At 40.6% G+C, this 25,577-nt stretch overlaps 1 protein-coding gene across 1 annotated transcript in view; it reads right to left on the bottom strand.

Annotated features, from left to right (window-relative positions):
* The window catches only part of LOC136121030 (rho guanine nucleotide exchange factor 28-like), a 131,069-nt gene extending 106,283 nt beyond the window's left edge, over positions 1–24,786 (bottom strand). The window contains exons 1-3 of the mRNA XM_065874826.1: positions 24,688–24,786; positions 6,391–6,512; positions 2,474–2,754 (exon numbers count right to left, since the gene is read on the bottom strand). Coding sequence (XP_065730898.1) covers positions 2,474–2,754; positions 6,391–6,512; positions 24,688–24,772 — 488 coding nt within the window. The 5' untranslated portion in view covers positions 24,773–24,786. The remainder of the gene's footprint in view (positions 1–2,473; positions 2,755–6,390; positions 6,513–24,687) is intronic.
* Between the last annotated feature and the right edge of the window lie 791 nt (positions 24,787–25,577).

The raw sequence follows: 25,577 nt of genomic DNA, 5'->3' as shown, positions 1-25,577 counted from the left end.
AACTAAGATATTTGGTATCAAATAATATTATTTAGAATAATAATATTCTTCAGGATTACCTCTAGGTTTCTCATTTTATAACCATTTTTCAAAACCCCATTAGTGGGATACGAAATAGATTCAATAGGTTGTGACCAGCATTTTCTTTTCAAATAGTATAGAATAGAAAAAAGCAGAATATATAAAATAACATGTGGAATGTAACATTTGTTTAAATTTTATGTGTGTGTGTGAGGGGAAGGTTCATGGTATTACAAGGATTTCTTTTTAAAACGAAAAAGAGATTCTTTTTTTCTTTCAAGAATTCTTTGTAAGACAAAAAAGGTTTAAAAAATGTAAGTTTTAAAACAAACACACGTCTTTTATCACCAAATTTTTGTTACATAATTTTTAAAAATAAATGTTGCATTGCTTATTCTCCCCTCAGTTTTTATTGTGAGCCCCAAAATTTCTCCTTCATGAGAAGTTCCCAGCCTCTGGGAATAAATTCACTTATTAATGAATTGGGTGCATTTCACTTTGGGTTCATTATCAATTGTTTCTTGTCTTCCACCATGACACCCACTGAAGGGAGGGTCCCACGGCCATGCCAGGGCCAAGATGGAGCTTTCTGGGGAACTCAAGTCCTTTCTCCTCATTCCTTTATTTTTCAGAGGAGATGGAATGTACAGGAGGTAAGTTCAGAAGGGACCATTTTCTCATAAGACATCATCATCCTCTCCTTATTCCCTCCCCCCACACCTGAGCTATGACATTTTTACAGAGGCTTCAAATTACCTTTACTCAAACTGGACAGTTTTTCTTATATTCAAATCCGTCTGCAGCAGTGGGATGTTTAAATGTCCCAGAGAAGACCATGATCAGAAGATACAATTTAGATATCCTGTGAATATTTGCATATGCAGTACAGAGAGCCCATCTGTGGCTTTTCCTCCTTTTCGCTAGAGAAGCTCCTATAAAGAGCTTATTCACCTCTTGAGATCTGGGTCACAAACTCAACAGATCTTAAAGATCCTGCCAGAATGCATTAATCACATGGTTCAATCTGTCTCTGCAGAGCTCTGGAGAATCTTGCCTTGACCGTCAGCCTCTTGTCCCAAGCAGATTTGTGGAGAGCCCAAAATGTCCCATCAGTTCAATTTGCAGCCATGACCATGCAAGTATCTTTAAAACCATAATTCACACAATAAAAATCTAGAGAAAATCTTTTATTATTTATGCACCAGACATTACTCTTGGTACTCTTGGTACTGTTAAAGTTTTATAACCTCAAGTTATTGTATATCAGTGCAAAATGGAGCCCAGTGATTGGCACCCAGTGACTGCTGCTTCCCCTCCCTTTCACTCCTTTCTGATTAAGCCTCTGTAGAATATTCATTCAGATAAATATTTATATACACACATATGTGTGTGCATTCTATTTTCATTTTGATTCATAATTTTATGTGTAAAACTAGACATATAATCAGAGGTCTAAGGCATGAGGAGAAAACAAGCTATTTCCCAAGGAAAGTAGAGAGAAGGATAAAATGAAATCAGTAAAAATGGGCCTATTCCCTAAAGAAAACAGACAACAGTATGAATGGATAAGACGTGAATACAAAGGTACAGGGTCACACACACACATACACACACACATATATATATAGATAAATATGTACAGTCATATCCTATACAATAAAACTATTGTTTTAGTGACATTTTTACACATACAAGAAACAGTGTAAGGTAACTATAAGTTACAGAGCATAAAAATAAAACAAACACCCATGAGCCCACTCAACTTGAAACGAACACTGGCCACACCATTGTTTTATTCCTTCTCATTCTCTACATTGCCTACTCAATGTAACAACTATCTTAAATTGGGGGATTTTTATCCTCTTCATTCTCATTTGTGATTTCCTTATTGCTTAAGCACATTATACATGCCCTATATTAACAGATTGTTTGCTTTTGCACTTTATAAAAGTGAAATCTAACTGAAGTATTTTGTGGCTCCTTTTTTGCATTCCCCACCATTTGGGCTATTTCCTACTGCAATAAATAGTCTTACATATGTCTCTTAGGACACAGAAGTAAAACTGCTGGGTCATAACATACATGCGTATCCAACTTTATAAGGAAATGCCAAAGTGTTTCCCAAAGTTATTATACAATTTTCACTCCTATGAACTGTACACAGGAGTTTCTATCGTATGCATTTCCACCAAAATATGGTGTTGCACTTTAAAATTTTTGCTTATCTAGTAAGTATTAAATGGTATCTCATGGTTTTCCTCTATTATATTTTTGTCACTTTTCTTATGTATCTTACTTTCAAGGCGAGGAATATAAGAACCTAAAAGGGGGCAAATTTTGATGTAGAAATAAAAATGGTGGGGACAATAACAATAAGAAAATAGAATTTTCTAAGTCCTGCTACAAGGTTCTTTGATTTTCTATATTTTCCCTCTAGAATGTAGTACCTTACCTTCTTTTCTTTAGATGACTTTGTTCCTTTTCAAATCCATGAAGACCAAAAGAAAGATTCAAACTGGAAGCATATGAACTAGATGGTGACATCAAAGACGGTTGGGCTTCGGTGTGTGATGTGACTTCTGTGTTCTCGTTTGGTGGGTACGTGCCAGCGCTGGTTTCAGTAGGAAGGATGGGCTTGCTGCTCTGAGGCCCCAGAGTAGAACCCATGGATTCAAGGCAAGTGTTTTCAGTGATTCCCTCTATATTAATATAGTTAATATCCAAATCACCAACCTGGTAGTTGAAAGAAAAATATTTGCTGAGCAAAGAATAAAGTTTTCATAATTTAAAAACCTTCCAACTTTTATCCTTTTTTGTTTGTTCTTGTTTTGCTTTATGTAAGCAGAGAATTCTTACATGATATATTTTTGTTCACATGGTTGCTATCCCATAATTCACAAAAGGAAGAAGACTGAGCATTTTATAAACTTTATTACAAAACCAGAAACTGACTATGCTTTTAGCATTTTATGAACCACTGACTCAAAAGAGGGGAAATGTTTTAAATACCTGAGAGAAAAACTAAAGAGTAGGCATTTTAGCTTATAAAATAGTTTATAGGAATCTGGGTAACTAAGTTAGTGGTGGTCACATAAATCTGAGTCTCCCAAACCAAAAGAAAACCAAATAAAGCTACATAAGACATATGGATTTAGCAGAACTAGAAGACAGACAATGCCCCAAACTTTAAATTACCTATAAATAATAAACATCAAATCTCAGCAAGAAACCTGTCATATACTTGCCGTAAGCCTTTGCATAGAGTAAGGGCAGCCTGGAAAAATCTGCATGGTAGGGAAAGCAGGGAGCTAGTGGAGGGCCTAAGACTGATCTAAAATCATCACCAGGAAGAGAAAGTACAGCTTCCTCTGGACCGTGTGAAAAATAAAGTCCCGGTTGATCAAAGCGCTTGCTCTAAGGAAGGGGCTTAAAAGTACTGGTGATCTGACGTAGTGGTCATCAAAAGGCATCACTTCTGGGGGAGAAGACAGTAAAAACGAAGAGAGTAACACCATTTAGAAATAAGACAGTGAAGGGGAAAAGAAGCAAAGGGGGAAATGTAGGGCCCTAAATCAACCACCATCATAATAATAATTTACTAAGGCAAAAACAATCAAGGAATGCTAGTGAGTGAGAGTCAAATCAGTAACTGGATATGTACAAAGACTCAAACTAACTCCTCACAAGATACACAATAATTTTTTTAAAAAAATAGTCATTTTACTGAAAAGAAATTTGGTAGATCAAAGATATCCCCAGTAATGGGACAAATTATTGTCATGTGCCTCCTGATACAATGCACTGAGAAGAACATGACATCACCTCTGTAATATTCCTGCCAATCACACATAACCTGAATCTAATCATAAGGAAATATAAGTCAAACCAAAATTAAAGGACAGTATAGCAAAAAACAAAATAAGAAAACAAACAATAACCTGGTCTGTATTCTTCAAAATTATCAATGTCACAAAAGACAAAGACTAAGGAACTGTCCCAGCTTAAAGGAGACTAAAGAGACACAACAACTAAATGCAAGATATGTTATTGAATTTTCTTTTGCTACAAGGAACATTATTGGGACAATTGACTAAAATTGAATAAGGTCTGTAGATAGCTAATAGTACTGTGTCAATGATGATTTCCTGATTTTGGTAACCATATGTGCTTAATAAGAGAATATCCATGCTTTTAGGAAAATACATCATGAAAGATTGAGGGGTAACGGGGCACCATATTTTCAATTTACTCCCAAATGTTTACTATTTATATACATATCATAAGCATTTGCATGTACACACACACAACACATACTTAGAATAATAGAGTAAAATATGGTAAAATTTGGAGATTTTTTTGATAAAGAATATACAGGGATTCTTTGTACTGAATTATGCAGGCTTGAAATGATGTCCAAATTAATGTTTTTTCAAAGTAGTTTACCTGACAGAGTAATTTTCAAAGTAGTTTTTGTCATGTGAGTTTCCTCATTAGATAGGCTGATAACCTTGAAAATTTATGGGAAACATCATAAACAAGCTAGCAATCTTTTCAGGCTTCTGTGCTAGGTTGACGGAGATGAAGAAAATTAGATAAAATTCTTTCCAGATATTGCTAAAAATTATTTTTGATATGCAGATTTTGGACTCGTCATTTTGTCCTTGCTATTCAAATGGACACAGGAACAGTAAAAGAAATGATGTAACTATACTACACCGATATAGTGAACTTTGTGATTTGTATCCAGATTTTGAGTTTTGTTTTCATGGCACAAATTCAGCAATCCTCTTCCTCATTTCAGTTTATCAATCAGGCTGTTCGTATTCTCTTTAAATGTATGATTCACATTATTAAAGCAATATTTCTCTCACTCAAAGTATTTCCAAACAGAAATTGTATCCTAACTTCATCTTTGGTTTGGGAAGTTATGCATTTTTAATGTATTTTAGAACATATAAAGACACAGTTTGCCCCCACATAATGTCCAGTCAAGTATAATTTTAGCTACTTGAAGTAAATGGAAGTGCTGTAGTATTCACTGAGGTTCAGAACGAAAAAAAAAAAAAAAAAAAAAATATATATATATATATAAGGACTCAAATGTATTTCATTTAAACGCTGAGAAAATATGGCAACAGAATAAAACCATTAAAATCAGAATGTGGCTAGAGCAGAGTAAGTCCAATTACCTTGTATCTTCAAAGACTGTCCCCAGAACTCCCGCTTTGTCCTAACTCTGTGTCTCACCCAGATTTCTACAACTAGGGCTGACATTCAGCTGCTTTACACCAAAAAAAACTATACCAGTTATATACAGCTGATGTCCATTCTGATTTATTGGTTCTTCTGTCGTTTTGAATATCATTCCGATCTATGCCATTTATACTATGCATTTAAGGTAACAATGTTTCATAACCCAAAGGAAAAAGCAAAGACATTCGACCAATGGGCTGAACTTGAGACCTACTAGACAGGAAAAAAGTTTATATCAGAGAAAACATCCGTAAGTAATAGGGTTCAATATATGCACACTAACATAACAACAACAAAGGGTAAAACAGATTATTGCTCAATGAACATCTATATAGTGTTTCTTATGTAGGGATTAGGTTTTAAAGCCAGGGGGTAAAGCAGAAATTGCGTGCTCTCAGAATTACTCTTGAAACTCCCTTAAGTCTCTCATAAATTAGGGCGTGCAGAAATTTTCAGATCTATAACTAAACTTAAATTTTATAAATATTAAAATTTGAGGATCACTGAGCTAGAGAAAAGATCAAAGAATAAATCCATACGTAGATGCACATTCAAACCATCCACCTGTATGAGTTTTCACTCACAAATCTCTATCAGGGAATGCGTGGAGAACTCTAAAGGGTTCCAGCTTCCCTACAACATGACACCATTCTGTTTTAATATTAAAGCTCTATAACCTAAGTACACGTTAACAGGTGTGTTGTGAGGATTAAGCAAGTAATTTGTGTGACAGCTTCACGTGGGGCTGACATCAAGCTCTGGCTCTCAGTGTTTGCTGGATTTGAATATGAATACTGCTTAATCAGGTCAGAGAAGAAATTGGTCTCCCAAATGTCATTTCCAGTTTTGGCCTCATGGATGAGCCCTCACACTCTTCTCCTTGAATGGTGTCCTAAGACTCCTCCCACAGTGCTTCTCAGTGGGAGCTACAGTGTGCTGTGTTCTGAAGGAAGGACCTACATTAAATGCTCATATGGCAAGATTTCACAGCAATATCACCTGGGCTGCACTTAGGCGGAAATTTTCAGAGGAACACAGTGATGCGGAATGTATTTCTCACATGCTCAGGTTTTGAAAAGAGGGCAGATCCCCCTAGTAACATCACTCACACCTTACCTGATCTATCACCATGCAGTTAGCATAGACTTCATCACCACCATTCAGCATGTCAGAAAGCCGGCCAGCAGCAAGGAACGTTGGGGGATGCTTGGATTTTTTGAGGACATCAAAGGAACGATCTAGAGGAAAAACGAAAACAGGACAAATAATGTAGAAGGAATTTATTTTACAGTTAAGCTTTACCTTCTTAATCAAACCACAAGAAAAAAATCAAGATGGCATTTTGCTGTCTTCACATATTAAGATCAACACTGCAAATGAATAGCTCTAGATAAACAAATATGTGCCCATTCCAAGCAGTATTTTTCCAATCATGAGAGATGCGCATAAAAATCAATTAGAAAAAAAAAATCAATTAGGTTTTTAGCCTTCAATTCCTAACACTAAACTAAAACTCGTTTCACTTAATAATGTGGAAGCGTTAGTGATCATACTGTGAGCCTCGGACTCCACTGAAGTGTTCAGACTCCAGACCCTTTATTCAAGGACCCAAGATATATTGTCACTATTATATTTTATGTTTTGTTATTATTAATGGTGATTTTACCGTTTTCAGTGTGAGGTACAAGCTTATTAATACTAATCATAGTATATTATACTAATAAGAGATTCTTAATATCTGTAAATGACTTTACTAGGGTAGACTGAAAGTTATAGCCATAGCAAACGTCACCCTCACTGACATTCCAGTACGTTTTCTTCAGTAGGTACAAAAGGGATAGTGTTACGTCTATTCCATCAGAAATGGCACTAATCCTACCACCTGTCTTATTTATGTCATGGCTTAAAATCCAGGTAAGCCTGTGGGAATGAGTCAAGAAGTGGAAAAACATTAATAACTGTTGTGCTAATGTAACAGGAGTACAAAACTCTATTCTTTCCTGGAAAGTCCTAGATGACATTATAAAATTTACATACAAATATGTATGAGCCAAATGGCCCAGGCCTCAGATTCTACATCTAAGTATACCTCTTCCCCACAGAACAGTCAAGTGAGATTTAATTAAGCTTCTTGAGGAAATATACAGTGTAAAAGGAAAACATTGTTTATAGTGTCTCGTTTTATCAATTTATTTAAATAGTTAGCAATATAACATACAAAGCCCATAAATACTTCATAAGTATAATTTTTATGATCAATTACTATATATTTTCATTCTAACTACAAAAAATAAAAGCATGTTCTAAAAGGTATAAATCAAGAATCTGACAAACCCAATGTGTTCTGAAGAAAATACTTGCTCATTTATCATTTTCCAGAATGTTTAAAAAACAATCATAAATAACTCAACATGGCCCTCTGAACTGTAATTAATCCAGCTTAACTGCTCTACAACATCTTAAGTTCACAGACTATAAAACAGCTGGCCTGGGAGGTTGGTTGTGCCCCTTTTTAACCATTTTGATCATGGCTAAATTAAGACTTCATTGAGAACTAGACTATCTTAAGAACTAACAATATACTCAACAAAACAACTGCAAACATTTGATGGATTTTAAGAACATAGAACTAGGGCTTCCCTGGTGGCGCAGTGGTTGAGAGTCTGCCTGCTGATGCAGGGGACACGGGTTCGTGCCCCGGTCCGGGGAGATCCCACATGCCGCGGAGCGGCTGGGCCCGTGAGCCATTGCCGCTGAGCCTGCGTGTCCGGAGCCTGTGCTCCGCGACGGGAGAGGCCACAACAGTGAGAGGCCCGCGTACGGCAAAAAAAAAAAAAAAAAAAAAGAACATAGAACTAAATGAAATAGTACTCCAAATTTTCTGGCACCAGTGAATGTATTGGCCAGTTACCCAATATCCAAGTTCTTAATTACCAAGCGAGCAAGTTCTGTGTTCAGCACTGACCCTCATATCTCCAGGATGAGCAGGACGACGAACTACTTCCTTTTTCACATACACAGGTAAAAGTCACTCGGATTCAACTTTTTCTTCCACAAACAAATCTACCTAGCACAATATAGCAGATCAGAATCTATAAGGAGATCATACACAAGCAGTTAAATAAACTTAAAGATGGTAGAGTTACTTGGACCAAGTTGGGGTCTAATTTGTTTTCTGCATGATTAATTTGATCAGTGTTTTAGAAAATGATGGAATTTTTTTACAAAGACAGATCTATAATCTCTTATCTGTGATTTTGAAATCTAGATATCTCTGAAAATCAAAACTTTTTTCTTAAGTTTGGTTCAAAAATATATTTGTTGGCCTGACCTGAACTCACATGGGGCCCTGAAGAATCCCTATGTACCCCACTTGGTATGAACGTTCATACATTCTGTTGCAGAAATACTACCACACTAGATGATGGCACTGCCCTAGTGTATACTATGCAAGTCATATCATATATAAGCACCATGCCAATAAGATCTGAAAATTCTGAATTCCAAAACAAATATGGTCTCAAGAGTTTCAAAGAAGAGACTGTAGATCTCTATAAAATTAACCATAGCAGATATTAGACCAGTATTTCCCAAGATTTTGTTATTCTTCTACCAAATTCAGTTTTGCCATGTCTATAGATCACCTCTATATTATATTGTCTAGTAGGTTTTAGATTGACTCACCATTTTCCTTTGAAAAAAAATTAATTTTCATAGAAATACCTTATTCTCACTGTAAACAGAAAGCCAGTATTTCCTGTCAAAAGCAGAAGGGAATTATACATACTAAAACAAGGGAACACAAAACAATAAACTACATTCTGACTAAACAGTTTCCTCTCAAAGCTGAAAGTCTACAGGGCCTTTTCTCTGTCATAAAGGAAGAGCCTGAAGGATTTGAGAGGTGTTAAAGAGTCGATGGTGCCAACTGACTTCCTCCTTCAATCAGAAGGTCAAAAGAAAATGGAAAAGGAAATACCTGTCTTACTATGTGACTCAATGTCATCTAGTGTTAGGCTGGGACACCATCTCCAAGATCAACAATGCCCAGAAGAATTTACCCTACACTTTGGATAACTTGCCTAGACCCTGTTCTCATCCTGTTACTTAGGTAATGACAGTAAGTCTTGCTGGGGGAGGACACAACTGTGTCGTGAGAAGGGAAAATCTTCCTCCTCTCTAGATCTGTCATCCCAAACCTGCCATGTAGATTTTCTGAGTCACTCCTTGTAACTATTTATAAAACTGGCCCCCAAATCTTGTGCAGTATAACTCTCTGGAGCATCCATAGCTTCCACTTGCCAAAAGGCACCGAAAAATAATAGGATCTAAAAGTGAACACAGACCAGCAACCAAAAGGTGACACAGACTTACTAGACTTCCACTCCTTTATTAACTTCAACATTAGTCACTGCAAATAACGGGCTTCAAACCAGCAGAATAAGATTTATTGTGGAAAGAAAGTAAGTCTTAAAAAGTACCTTCAAATAAACGTCAGCTACGTATATTAAAGTGGTTAATCCTCTACTGTGCTTCAGCCCAAAGAAAAAGCACAACGGTTTCATTAAAAAAAATAAAACTGATCTTTTCAAGAGTTTCAAGATATATGATTTCATTACTTCCATATGTAACCATTTAGTAGCAAATTAAGTGAAGAAGTATTGCCCCCCCCACCCCAAAAAAAATGTCCTTCAGGTGTTTCGTCAATGACCATATGGAATTAATTTGCAATAAAAAGAATCAGCTCTTTGTCTTAAAGGAATGCTGTTTTGTAAATAGTTTGTCTTAGCAAAAAGCTAAGCAAAATCTAATCTTACAGTTTCGTTGATAGTATGAATTTTTAATATTTGGTAAACCCATATTTCAGACATGGTAAAAAAGTAACTAAAACTCAACTCCCATCCAGTAGCTGCCAATTTTAAATTAGTGAAGAGCAATGTATTGCAGTAATTGAGAGCAAGGGTCCTGGAATGCTTGGATTCAAAGCGCTATTCCACCATCTATTAGCTTGGGTGACTTTGGGCAAGTTACCTAACCTCTCTGTACCTCCATTACCTGATCTATAAAATAGGAATGATAATACTTCTCTCTCACAGAATTGTTGTATGGATTAAATTGTTCAATGTTTTAAGTGATTAGAACACAATCTGACACAAAGAAGGATTTTAATCTGACACAAAGTAAGCACTATGTAAATTCTTGCTATTATTATACAAGTAAATGAGGTTGTATAGTTTTGATACTTTCATGTAGTTTTGCTTCTTAAAAAAAAAAGATTTCAACTTTGGTTATAACTTTTCACATTTAAAATTAACCCAAGGCAACTGGAATGCACAAAACATTCCATTTACTACACGAAGAGCTTTTAAAACGTTTTCACTCTTATTTCAGACTCAGCTAATGTTAAGAAACTTTGAAAAGTCCATCCTGAACAAAGTAACCAAAAAACAAAGCCAACCTGCCCATAAAATTTACCTCCAAGGATGTAAGGATGAGATCCTTACGAAATGGGAGAGATTATAAGAGTGGGACGAACAAAGCATAAAGTCAGGCAATCAGAGACAGCATTTCTCAAGAACAAAGGGAATATTTCAGAAACTACGATGTTCTAACATGATGAAGTGGACTCCGGCCAGGTTCTCCCTGCAGAATGCTTAGAGGATAAACAGTAACTCCGAGGGGATTCCCCATCTCTCCCCGCTCCCATTATTCTCACTGCTCTGTAATGTGATATATGGAACTCTACAGGGACTCCCCGAAGGAGAAATTTTCACTAGCATTTCCTTGCTATAATAGACGCTCTAGTTAGGTGACACAAGAGAGACAACTGAAAGTAAATACATTTCACCCAAAGAAGGAAGGAGAATTAGTACTAGTAAGGAGGAGAGGGAAAGGCAGATGCCTCCCCGTTCTCTGACATTTACACCTATCCCAACTCTGGCAGGAAACAGTTAATAGCAGCAACCAGCCTACGGCCTCTGCAACCTGATTTCTAATGAAATCCAACTCTCCCTCAAGAAGCTAAGGGAAAACGTGGCCTACTTGCCTGGTTATGTAAGAGACCCACACCCAGACATAAACAAACGCGGCTAAGGCAGCCTTCTGCAAACCTGTTGCTGACCTGGTTTGGTCCACTCTGGGTGCCAAGCTCTCGCTGTGAAAGGCAGGAAAGGGCCTCTCAGTTCAGATCTCTCTTGTGTGTACGTGTGTCCCTTTCTCTCTTTCATTCATTCAGTTTTGTTTTAAACCTAGAATGACTAACCACCACCAAAACAGGTAAGGCTGACTTTAGAGTTCTATTCCCAGCACTGCACTGAACCCACGCCCATCACGGTCACCACTGCCCTTCCTATTACAGAATCTGGTAGTCAGTTCTCAGGCCTCATGCCTCGTGTGACCTACAGCAGCCTTCGATACAGATGATCGCCCTTTTGCCCCTTTGTCTCTCTCTCTCTTCCTGCCTTTCCTTCTCAGTCTTCCTAGACTTCTAGATTTGGCAAGTTGCAGTGCTCCAGGGTTAATCCTCAAGCGTCTTCTCTTTCTCTCTGCACTCATTCCCCAGGTCACCTGAAAACGTGGCATCACGTACCATAATATAATGATGACTCCCAAATTTTCACCTCCAGCCTAGCCCTCTCCCCTGAATACAACTGTCTCCTTGGTATCTCCACTGAGCTGTGCAGAAGCCAGGTTAAGCACAACAGGTGTAAAACACAACTCTCCATTTTCCCTCCTACACTGGCTCCTCTCAATAAATAACAACTCTTGGAGTTGCCCTGACTGTTCTCTCTCACAACTGAATAGATGCAGAACCTGACCTTTCCTCATCACCTCCACTACCACCCAGGGCACACCACCACCACCTTCCTGCCAAGACTATTACAAGGTACTGTCTCCTCACCGGTCACCTTGCATCTGCTCCTCTGTCCTAGTCTCCACGGCGTAGACAATGCACTCCTTTCACAGAGGAAATCAAATCATGCCATCCTCTGCACAATTCTCCAGTGGCTTCCCACCTCACCCTGAGTCAAAGCCAAACTTTAGCACAACCTACAGAGCCTAACTGAACTTGCCTGGGCCCCCATTCCAATACTGGGGGGAGTTTCCCACACACTCAAGCAATTCTTGGACACCAGCTGAGCGTCCTACAGCTCAACTCAACTCTGACACTACCTACCCGGAGACAGCATCAGATTTCCACAGGTTAAGGGTTCAATCCTACAAGCTGCCCACCGCCCCCCACCAACTTCAGATGTCAGTTGCAGGTTCAGGTTATTACCTGTGCTTCTGACTGGCTGCAGATTGGAGGTTACCACAAGCCCCTCCTTGGACTTCAGACTTCAGTCACTGGCTGAAACTCCGAGGTTCCCATGACTTCTTCCCCCGGCTTTGATTAATTTGCTAGACCGACTCAGAGACCTCAAATAAACATTTTATTTACCAGATCACCAGTTTATTCTAAAAGGATCTAACTCAGAAACAGCCAGATGGAAGAAGTATATAGGGCAAGGTACTGGGAAAGATCGATGAGCTTCTATGCCCTCTCCTAGCAGGCCAGTCCCACAGCACCTCCACGTGTTCACCAACTGGAAGCTCCCCAAACCCAGTCCATTTGGGGTTTTGCGGAGGCTCCATTAAATAGGCATGATTGATTAAATCTTAGCCATTGGTGATTGAACTCAATCTTCAGCCCCCATCCTTTTTGGTCGAAAGTCACCTCATTAACATAACAAAAGCACCCGTATCACTTTTAGCACTTGCGACATTCTAAGGATGAAGACCAAATATTATTATTATTTTTTTTTTACACAGCAGGTTCTTATTACAAATATTATTTCTTATTATAACCAAAATATCTCAATTACATAACCTGCCCCTCCTCCACCCTCAACCAACCTCTCTGAAGTCTGCTGCCCATTCTCCTCTTTCCAAGTTGGCCTTGCTGTTCTGTGCCTCAGGCCATTTACACCTGCTGTTCTACCGGGACTGCTTTTCTCCTGGATCCTCAGATGGCTCGCTCCCTCCCTTACTTTCTTCAGCTCTCTACTCAAATGTTATCAAAGAGGCTCTCCCTGACCATTATATATATCTATCAAATAGCAACCCCCTAAGCCCTGTTTTATTTCCTCCTACACCATATAACATCACCTAGCATATTATGCATTTATTGTGTATTGTCTGATTCCTTCTACTAGAATGTAACCTCCAGGAGAAGAACGACTTTGAAGGCTTTGTTCACTCCCCCAGTGCCTAGAACCAGGTCAGGTACATAGTAGATACTCAATAAATATTCTCCGAAGGAGTGAATACTTTCTCATTAAGAACACAAACTTTGTACCAGGTACAACTAAGAAACTATCCTCTTCTGGTCTAGTAAACTTTCCTCCAATTCTGAAGGTTTTCTTGTTGCCCAGCTGTTCTTGTGCTACTTCAGGCTGTGATGGGAGTGTCACTTGCTTATTTCTCTCATTCATTCGCCCATTTACGCATTCATTCTCTTTTTCAACATTTACTGAGTATCTACTGACTACCAGTCACTATGCTACCTGGCCCTCAGCCTCCATCTCTGACATCCTCAAATTACAGTCATTATGGACGATCCCCCAGGAGGTCCCCTGCCAAGACTCCAATCACGAGGCTGTCCTCCTTCTCTGGGCTCTTCTTGCCTGTTACCTCTGTGTTTTGTCCTGTGTTGTCTACCACATTTCAGTGATGAGAGTTTCATTTTGCCCCTGCTGTTAGAACAAGTAACTTTCCTGGTTGGTGTCTGAGCTGAAAACAGAACCTCCCATCGGGCAAACCACCACACAGATGCTAAGCACTTCCTGTGTGACACCATCCGACACACCCTCTGTAGCAGTAGCCCAGGAATATTACTTCTTAATCTCTTTATAAAATAGCAGGTAGGTTACTTTTAAAGGAATAATGGGACGATCAGGCCGATTTGCAAAGTAAAGGTACTGGAAGAAGATGATCAGGAAAAAAAAAACATTAAAAGGGAAAGAGTAGAAGCAAACTATTAGGTACTTGAAGAGTAAGCATCTATTGGACACCTGTACCATATTGGGTACTTATACTGGTTAAGATTACTATTATAGCTATCACAAATATAGCACTTCCTATGAGCCAGGCACCGTATGATTTTTACATATTAACTCGTTTGATTCCCAAAACAACCCAATAAAAGCTGTACTATTTGTTATTTCCATTTTGCAGATTAGGAAACTCTGGTGCTATTTTATTAACTTCCCAAGGTCACGTTACTAGTAAGCGGCAGCTCTAGATAGGGAGGTACTCTGCTAGGTAGTTCAAAGTACTTTGTTTAATAATGGGAGTTACTGAGTATCCTATTTTGAGCTAAAGAAAATGGTATTTGAGCAATGCCTGGTATTTTCCCATTAGGAGGTTTCATTAATCGGCTACAGTGTGACTTGTGCCTCGGTGTATTCGTTCACTTCCTGGGCCTGTGCTATCTGCCCCTGGAGATCTACTGCCAGAATATGACAATGTGAGCCTTGCTGAGAAAACATGCATGCAACAGAAAATACATGACGTCATCTGGGTTACCCACACAACAATATGCAAGATAACCGGGAAAAAACTGGGAAGATACACTAAGATGTTAACTGCTGTCTCTAGGTGACGGAGCACAGGTGGTTTTTACTTTCAACACTTTACTGTCTGTAATTTCTACATTTCTAATAACCATTTTAACAACTAAAATAAGGGGGAAAAAACAAGTCATGGTTTAAAAACTTGCCTCCTATTGTCAAAGAACGGCCGTAGGGACTCATGCAAAATAGGTTATCAGTAAATAACCGTATCAGATAATACACATGTAAACATATTAGCTGGAAATGTTTTACCCAAGAGTACCTAGTATTGTTTTTGCCCATCTGCTAACCTCACTCTCCATAACCACAGGAGGTATTATTATGTTCATTTTGTAGATAAGAAAGTTCTGGTCCAAGGAGGGTGATCACGCTCAGACGTTATTAACTGATAGAAGCAGAACGCAAACACAGTGCTGACAGAGACATCCTTTCTCGCTGCAGCTCACTACCTCCCAATTTCCCAAATTCAAATAGCACTTTGCCAAATTCTGAAATGTACAGATAGTCCCTTCTCCCCATGGTCCGAGTGTGCTCTAGAGGAAAGAACAAACCTGCCCTCACAAAAGAAAATGAACATTGTCAGGGTACACTGTCATTTCTCTTCTTGCCTGTTCTTCCTGTACGATTCCCTTAGGATTTTCCTGATATTAGTCTTGGCCTGGAACATCTCTTGGCCTTACTCTTCTAAGCTGGACTTTAAGTTACAAAGGGGATCCATCCAAATTCCAAGATTAGCCTCAGCTCAGGAATTTCCTGTGGGTCATGTGTAAGCTAATGTTACTCAGAAGACTTCAGTTCACACCAAGATGTGCCTGGGAGAACCCAGGGAACCTTTGTCTACCAAACTACAGCGGCTCGAACATGGATCCAAATGTCCAATTCACCCTCAGAACTCAACTCACCCTCCTCGGATCCCGTAAAAAAAAAAGGAAAGTAAGCCCTGGGATGAGATCAGGCCTCTCAACCAGTCCTGTTCACAACGGTAACAGCTGAGGACCAAGTGAACGGACTCCAGAAGTGCTGGGTGTGAGCGCTGTTTCTCCAGTTCTCTTCCTCAGATCCGCAGTTTAAAACCCCTTCAAAACAAGAAGTTACAACTTGGCACTCTAAAATCAGATCCTAAAAGAAGTCCTTTCTGCTGTTTTGAGAGACCTAATTATCAAAAATATTGAAGAAGAAAACAAGCCTTTTCCCTCATAATACACTGAAGGCACCGAGGGAGGTGGGCAAAGAGAAGGAAGAGAGGGAAAGAAAATACAGGCTCAGAGAACAGCTACAATTTTCTCCCAACCCTTCCCAGGTCCTCATTCCTAATTATAGTAGCACAAAGTAGCCTTCAAGAGGACATATGTTTATGTTTGAAAAAGGAGGACTCAAATATGTAAACTTTCTTCTGCCCTTGCTTCCCCCAAGCTATCAAGGAGATGTTCAGTCATGTGTGGTGTGTATGTAGACTTTGGTGTGATGCGATTTAATCAGCAATTCCTTTCCTTCTTGATGCAGTTCTCCAAAGCCTGCAGCCAATTCGTCCACAGAAAGGAAAAACGGGCAAGCTGAGGGGAAAGAAACTAACACGTTATACAAACACCAGAACAGAAGTGAAAGACTTCAAAGTGGCAGAACGTGGACAAAACCACTTCAGGTGACTGTAGACAAAATATATGGGCAAAGTGATGAAGGAGATGCTTCTGTATGCTATCATCACAAGAAACCCTGTGAGTAATTCGAATCCTGCATAACCTTACGGAAAGACACAGGCACATAAATATGATTGTGCCCCCTTCAAAAGTCACCAGGAGCTCCAATTCTCCTGCACCTAGCCCTAGAGCCATGTGTTTTGCCCCCCTTAATATCCCCCAAACTGAGTTCTACTGCAGACAAGGAACTCCACCAGCAAAATAGAGACTTCTCCACTGAAATGTAAATTCTTTCTTTTTCTTTTTTGTTTTGAGGTATAATTGACACATAACATTAGTTTCAGATGTACGACATAATGATTCAATATTTGTATATGCTGCAAAGTAAGTCTGGTTAACATCCATCACCACACAGAGTTACAATTTTTTTTTTCTTGTGATGAGAACTTTTAAAATCTACTCTGTTAGCAGCTTTCAAATACCTTTCACTTATTTTGGGTGAAAGAATATTTTGAATTACTGAACTCGTGAATAGTGGAAAGCACTGCCTAGCACACCTGCAAATTGTTCTGCCTTTCTCCTCGTCGGGTACTTCTGGTTGGTTCCTGAACACTGTTTCATTAGCCTGAGCAACTTCGGGCAGGTTAGCATGAATGAGAGCTGGATAGGAGATTTGTTACAATTCATAACCAGGGCTTTCCATTGGCAGGGGCAATGGAGGCCAAAGGCACAAAACCCGTGGTTTCTCTGCCCGCAGGGAACAGTGTGAGATAGGTCGGGGGCTACTCTGGGGGTGGCCTGGCTTTTCTCCCTTCCACTCAGGGCTCTGAAGGAGGTCACCTTGCAGGCTTCCCCACCCCATCACAAGGACAACCACCACCAAGCACCCTCGGTGAGAGAGCAAGGGCAAGCAGCAGGGCCAGGGCCAGCATTCCTGGGCTACTCCCAGTTGCCTGAGAGGTGAGAATGGATCCTCAATATCACACAGGCCTCTGAGAAGAACAGGAAGTGACTGAGATGAGTCCTCATGGCCGACCACAGGCCCACCACGGTGCAGAGGAAAGGGCCCCGTACCAGATGTTCTTAGGGAAGCGTGTCAGCCAGAGGCAGATTCCGAGGTCTCTGTAGTGTAAGAGCCAAGGTGAGGCCAACTCAGTGAAGGAGAGTCCTGGGTCCCGACCAACACCGGGGAGAGGATCCAGCTGCAGGACTGTGGTCACAGATGCCAGAACACTCAATAAAACAGTGGTGCCTCAGGGAAGAGCTCACGTCAGCAGAGCTGCAGCAGAGACCAGGAGGACCCTGGGGCCTCCTCCACACTACCACCAACTTACCCCCCACCCTCACCAGGAAATCACATTCAATGCCAGCCTGGCAAGAAAGGAGGAAGAAATCTGAGAGAGTAGATATTTTCCTTAAAAAGACTGAGCACCAAAAATGACTATTTTCATTATTGCATCGGACCAAGTTTTCTATGTTTGACTAAAATATACCCTTTCTTGTCCCCACTGTCTAGAGGGTAGTACGTCGTAAGAAAGGTCAGATCTATTATAGATAAAATAGAGAAATAAAGGCAAAATAAAGAAATAAAGGCAAAATGAAAAGCATCTGAGTGTAGTGTAGTAAAACTGTGCATAATACACTTTCACTACTTACTGCCTGCTTTCTGTGATCCAGCTATTGGAGATGTGAAAACAGGTCAGCTCCACCTTCAAGGAATTCAGTGTCTTAGGGGTGAGGGACACTAAATAATAGTTGTGATACAGTAATGTGAGGGCTGTTATAAAAATATACATGAGCCAGAGTGGCACAAAGGAGAGAACGATGAACTCAAGGGAATTCACGGGAGGCTTCCAGAAAAAGGATCCTCAAGCTGCATCTTAAAGGGCACGTTAGAGATTTCTAGTTGGAAGCGGGAGAAATAGTCACCTGGATTTGCTAAACAAAAAGTAAAAGGGGGAGGGGAAAGATTTACTGAAGCCGTGTGAGGGCAACTCCAAAACTGAAGGAATTTGATATCCAAGCCTTGAGAGGACTAGAACGAGGACCCTACCACAAGACTGCTTCTCTTTACATGTGCGCAGTATTTCCTCCCACTACAGACTGCTTTCTCCCAGCTAACGGCTTCCATCCCACCTTTCCAGCGCTGCTACCCAAGAAGGAAGACATCTGCCTCCAGATTCCAGTTTGAAGAATACCAAGGAAACACACTGATTTACCAAGTTGAGATCATGTGCCCACCCTGGGACAACAGCTGTGGCCAGGCAGGAGGAGTGTTGTGATCGGGCCACCTGGGTGGGATGCCCACCCCACTGCATCCAGGAAGGCAAGGTCATATGAGAAGGTGGCAGCATCATTTGGACCCATGGCCAGAGCAGTGGAGGGGCCGCCCACTAAAGAATGTGTGTGCTGTTCAGTGAAGGGCAAGAGAATGTGAGGCAGACAGAACCAACGCACCAGGCCAAGTTAACATTTGGCCCCTCTCTATGTTTCCATGCCCCATGAATCAACAGCGCACAAGCCCGGGCTATCGTCCATCACCTTGATACACTCTATGTATGCCTGACTCTGTCCATTTGCTTGGAAGGACAGTCTATTAAAACCCCACCAGTTCACCGCAGACTATTGAAATGGCATCCCTTTCATGATGCCCTCAACATGAACTGGTCTCTTCACCTTGAACTTTGACAGTAATTTGTCCTGAGCTCCCCTGTTGGACTTACCACATTCTGCCTTAATTAATATATCTGAATAAACCACCATTGGTCCTTCCCCAAAACCGGAGTGGTAGGCAGGAATCTCTTGAACACGGGGTGATAAATTAGAATAGTGCCTCCTTTCCACTGACAGGAGTTAATGCAGAAATGCACCTTGCCTAAGAATTTGAACTAACTCAAAATAAAGGGAAAAAATCAGTTTCAAATATGTAGCTATGTGGTTTGGCAACACGCTTGTAATGGGCCTCCTCTCCCAGGCTGACAATGGTAGGCCTCCTGGCAGAGCCTGAAATTGAAAGTGCTCCACGTGAGGTTATCTGTCTTCATTGTGAGCCAACGAAACCTTAGTAGTTATGTCACCTTTAGGAAAATGTTTCTCTTCCTTAAGAAGGATTTCTGTAGTGACTTATTCCTCCTATGGTATTCAGGCATCCTTTGGGGAATTTCTAGATGGGATACATACATGTACATGAAACTGTGTATGTATTTAACAAAACTTCTTGAAAGAAAGGAAGGGAGGGAGGGAGGGCAGGAAACAGGAAGGAAACAAGTAAGTCCATGAGACAAAAGTAACTCACTTCTAAAAATTATCATTAAACCTTCTGAAATGTCATCATATCTTTAATACGTACCAGGTCAGGGATTATTTTTCAGATTGGGTACCTGCTCTCTAAACACTAAATGAGCTCATGAGATAGCCCAAGACAGTGGTCTCATGCTTCTTATCTCCATTCCCAGCACACTCACTCTCTCGGACTTTATCTTTCTCTGTCTGGGACAAACCTGGGAAGCTTCCAGGATACACTGGAAGCTCTCCCATACCATCCTTTTCTCAGTTCATCCTGCCTCTTATGCCCCTCACCCGACTGTCCAATGCTCCAGTCATCCATTTATCTCTTCCCTCACAAGCCAACGATGTGTGTCAGTACTAGATACATATGTGTGTGGATGTAACAAGACATAGGGATAGCACTAACATTTTACTTCCCCAGTGCCCACTGCCACCTCTATTCCTAGTCCAAGATGCACAGGACAGGGAGAAGCTACGATGGTGAGATACAATGGCACCTTTTGAATATAAGACAGCTACCCAGGGCTTCCCTGGTGGCGCAGTGGTTGAGAGTCCGCCTGCCGATGCAGGGGACGCGGGTTCGTGCCCCGGTCCAGGAAGATCCCACATGCCACGGAGCGGCTGGGCCCGTGAGCCATGGCCGCTGAGCCTGCGCATCCGGAGCCTGTGCTCCGCAACGGGAGAGGCCACAGCAGTGAGAGGCCCACGTACCGCAAAAAAAAAAAAAAAAAAAAAGATAGCTACCCATTGAATTCACCATCCCTTACCTCTACTAAGAGGTGGTGAAACACACTGGAAAGAACAAAACCTTTAAAGTCAAGGACTATGTCCTGTTGAAGGTCTGGCTCTGCATGTATTGGCCCTGATCTTGGGCAACTCATTTCTCTGAGCCTCAGAGCCCCAAACTAATAAATGAAGATGACACCTGACATACAGGTCTTTTATAAGATAACACATGTGAAAACCACTTTGTGTACAACGAATGAATGCCATTCACCTTATTTTACCATGGTTTCTGTTCTCTGTATTTCTTGGTATGGACTTGGACATAACTTTAAAACTCTTTAAGCCTCAGTTTCCTCAACTGTAAAACAGGGATAGTATCTTGAGTTATTTTGAGAATCAAATGTTATAAGTATAAAGTACCTACCACAGCTTAGTAAACAATGGTTATTATGATTAATAAAGTAGTACATACATACTAGTTATTTTGACTATGACTACAGAAAGTTTGGTCCTATCTAAGCTCTTCAAGGTTGTTAAGTTTTCAAATAGGCATCGCCTCTTGCATCAGCAAAAAAAAAAAGCAGTCTTTCACATTTGTGTCATTACAGAGGCATGTGATGGATATGAGCTGGAGCAGGAGAGAATGAGACACACGGCATAAGTGGATGAAAGGCACAAAGAGAAGAAGAGCTCAACACTTTCTGGGACCTGATGATTCATACTAAAATGCATTTTAAAGACAACAATTATGGGGAACTTAGGTGAAGTCCAAACCCTATATTTAAAAATTTTTCATTAGTAAAAATTAAATGTCTTCGTTGACTCTCCTACTGAAATCAACAAAACGAAAATCCAGGCATTCCTGGAGTCCTTGAAGTGGACAGTCGTGGATTCTGGCCCACACCAATCATTAACCACTCAGTTTCCAGTACAGCCTGTCCTGGGCTGCCCACAATATGACAAAGGGCAACTTTGATATCCCAGGAATACATTTTGGGCAGTTTGGTTTTAACTGCTTTCACCCTCTGCTTACATCGCATTCCCCTCTAGACACCAGTCATTTCCAAAGGCGTTGCTGCTAAGTTAGATCCTTTTCTCTTTCCTTCTGAGGGCATGAGGATAAGAAAGTAGTAGATGTGGCTTTTAGTTAACATATAAGTATTGATGGGTTTCAAGAAAGCAGTAGATGTGGTTTTTAGTTAATATATAAATATTGATGGGTTTCTGCTAATCCAATTTTCCTCTTATTACCAAACCCTCTAAATTTTCACTTCTCGAAACAAACCAGTAATGTGTACGTGTGTCTATCAAAGAACAGTGATAATAAGGCAGGAGGGGATATTAAAAGAAAGAGAATACTAACAAGGAGGATCAGGACACAAAAAAGAAGAGAGAATAAAAAATATTTCTGACCAAATATGAAAGGTTTGCTAGTAAGCCAGAAATCCCAAGCCCTCAACACCCCTTCAAGATTTCCCAGGAGACCAGAACCCACATCCTGAGAATGATGTCGGTGATGATTAGAAGGAAGGAAAGACTAAGGAAGAAACTCAAGCCACCTTAGTTTTAAAGACTGACAGAATAAGGGACAAGAGACCACAGCTTTTCACAACCTAACCACGGAACTGAAAAAAATCAGGTTCCTTGGTGCTTTTTCTACTATATGAAGGTGGAACATCTGTATCCTGGGAGAGGTAGGATCCATTCCAAATGCTTAAGATCCCTGTAAGCAGGGACAGTATCCGTCTCATTCACTATTTCGTCCCACCCTCTAGGAAGCACCTGGCACTCTGGACATGCTCACTGAACACTCAAATGATTCCCCATCACTTGACTTCTTTGGGCCCCATCATACTCACCTATAAAATGAGGTGGTTGGGCCTGGTCATTTCTAAGGCCCTTTTGGCTGTAATGTCTATGGTTCTGGGATTCCGTTCAGCTGACATTACAGTGTGACCAAACCCACCCTTCACACCTAGGTCGTCTTCATTTAACAGACAAAGGAAGCATGGGACACAGTCTGACCATCCCCAGCTCTCTGCTACCGATCTTAGTTTCACTTGTCCTTTGTTTATCAGTGGCCAATAGTTAATCATTTTCAAATCCCAGGTACCTGCTTTCACTTGAATTGAGTTTAATTTATACATGGCTATGTTATGACTTTCTGCTGTAGTTCAAACTGGCTGCGCTCCAGCTTTGGATTTCAAAGGAGAACGTGATTAACGCATTCCCTACAACTCCACTGTGACTCTCAAGGTTCTCCACTGGCCTCCTAATCATTAATCCCACATCTCTCCAGGCTGTTAGGCTACCTAACGAGGCCTCCCTACAACATAGGCATCCAATCCGCTAGCCAGGCAATATAAACACAAACCTATATAAAGCAGATTATTCCCCAAATTTAACTGGATGAGAATTAGCACAAAGATTTAGTAGTCTTACAGAACTGCTACCTGCCCTCAAGAATTTCTCCATGTACGAGAACTAATAACATTCACTCTAAGGAATTAAGGACTTCGTGTATCTCCCCTCTCAGAAGTCATTTAAAAGTTTTTAAAAAATTATTTGGAAACAATTTCAAACTTCCAGAAAAGTTGAAAGAATAAGAATAGCACAACGGACACCAATACATCCTCTTTACCCAGATTTACCTATTGTTAACATTTTACTCCATTTTCCATTTGAATCTGAGCTTGCTTTCACATGCACACATTTGTGCGCCCTATAGATACTCCCCTCCCCCCGAAACAATTCATGGTAAGCTGCATTTATATCATGGCCCTTTACCCCCAAAGAAGAAGCAATTACATTTTAAAATAGGATATAAGGAAAATAGAATGTTGTACAAATGTTTTAAGTCCTCAGTGATAGACCTTCAAGAATGGCAATGAACAGCGTGGGAGATTTGCTCAGGGTGAGGCTTTCTACTATTCCTAGAGAGTCAACCCACTGTATTCCTGGGATCAGCCTTGATCCCAGGCCAAGAGCAAACACACACGCACGCGTGTGCGTGCACACACACACACCCCTCCATTTTATTTTAGAAGGAAAAAGAAGCCTTGGAATGAAACAGGAACGGTGACAACCGCCAGCTTCCATTTTTCTCCAGGTAAAGCACAGGGTGATATGGTTGGTCATTCTGTTCTCAAGAGAGAATTCTGCTCCCCCAGGACAAAGCTACAGAGGCGGCCCACTTTCAGAAACACCTCTTGTGCTTATAAGCTCACAAAAATGTTTCTGTTTGAACTAAAAACATAACCACATAAAGTCCCTCTACAACACAAGAAAGGGCTACTCACTACCTTTCTAGCTTTGATAAACCTCAGAAGGCAACAATCACCATCTGCTGGGGATGGTGCACCGGATACTCAGGCCACCTCCGCTGTTCCCTAACACCAACTTGTCCCTTGGTTTCCAAGACCTGCACCACAAGAGTGGGTGCAGGTGAGGGGGAATAAGCAGCGTGAAGCCACTCCATTATTATCACGCTGCAAATAAATAGCTCTTCTGCCTTTGGCAGGAAAGCATTTTGCATACTTGGTAATTACTGTTAATAAACTTTTTAATATGTGATTGCATCCCCTGGAGAAATAGAGGCTTTCTTACTGAAATTACTTTCTTAAAATCCCTTCCTTAGAGCATCTACAAAATCAAGAAAGTAGAGTAGAAAATAAAGAATTTTGTTAGGTGTAAGAAATTTTTTTTAATTAGCACACACTTGAAAACTAAAACACAAATGCAGCGGACACCCGGTACTAAGCGCACGCATAGTTCTCTGCACACCCCACAAAGACCAGACACATTTAAATCAACAAGACACTTTATTGTCAAGGTAACACCAAGGTAACTGAGCAAATGAATCCGAAACATTTACCTTGCACTAAACTCCCCCCCCTTTTTTTTTTAAAGGAATAGTGCATGCACAATACAGCACAAAGGAAGATTTAAAGTGAAAGGAACACAAGAAGGATGAGTAGGTTTACCTTAGAAGTCTATCTATAAAATATTTATATTATAAGAGTTTTATGAAGACATGTATAAACATGCACTTATCAGAAAGAGTCTTGCAAAGCAACGAGGAGAAGAAAGGTAAGAATAGGAAGATGCCTGGCTTGGCTCCGGGGGTAGTAAAAGATCGCGTGATCTACCTTGTTTGGACGCCCTCCGTCGAATCTTCATTTTGGGGAAGGAAGGCCACGAGTAGTTAAAAGGTGAGTCCGAGTCAGAATCCATCTTTTTGTCTTGATGAAATCAACAGATTCAACAGCAGAGACTCAGGAAGAACTCGGACATCCCCAGCCAGGAGGCGAGTCTCCCGTGTGATGTAAAAGGAAGGAATGGGGCTGGGTGAAAGCTGCGAACACCGGGAGGGAGAGGCAATAAATGTTTTGCTTCCTTCAGGCGTTCAGGCATGTAGACCAAGAAGGAGGCTATAAATATGCAAGCCAAACTGGGAAAGTAAAAGGAGGCGAGCACAGCAGCTCAGAGTGGTACTGGTACACCGCAGTCCAGTTATTCAAAAGGTCACTGGGAGCAAATGAATCATTAACTCTCTTCTCGTTGCTGGAAATGGAAATGAAGAAGAAAGGTAACCGCGAATTGAAAGAGAGCCACCTGAGACTCAAGAAAACCCTCCCAATGCAGACGCCTGTTTTGGTCGGGAGCTAGAGGATCATTTCTCAGAAAAGCCACCCTGTGCAGCATGAGATAAAGGTTGAGGTTTATGCGTGTGGACAGCCAGAAAGCTCCAGTACACAGACAAATAAAGGCCGTCATACTCAGGGCAGGGGTTTTTCCAGAGCAATCTATTCTTTCATACCATTGGCAGCTTTTCAGATCTAAGAGCCAAAACAACTCTGATAATTCATTTAACAATCCAGTCTCCCTGTCCTTTTAATCCAAAAGGGGTTGGAAGCTTTAACTTTTAACCAGAATCGTACTTATTAAATTCATGTAAAGTCATCTACTTTACCGTTTAGCACAATTGGGGCGTTTTTTCTCAAATTGTCACCAAGTTTGGCCATCAGTCACAAGGAGC

The sequence above is a fragment of the Phocoena phocoena genome, chromosome 3, assembly GCF_963924675.1.
Source record: "Phocoena phocoena chromosome 3, mPhoPho1.1, whole genome shotgun sequence".
Lineage (NCBI taxonomy): Eukaryota > Metazoa > Chordata > Mammalia > Artiodactyla > Phocoenidae > Phocoena > Phocoena phocoena.
Note: the sequence above shows the minus strand (reverse complement) of the source record. Positions and strands in the feature narration are given on the sequence as shown.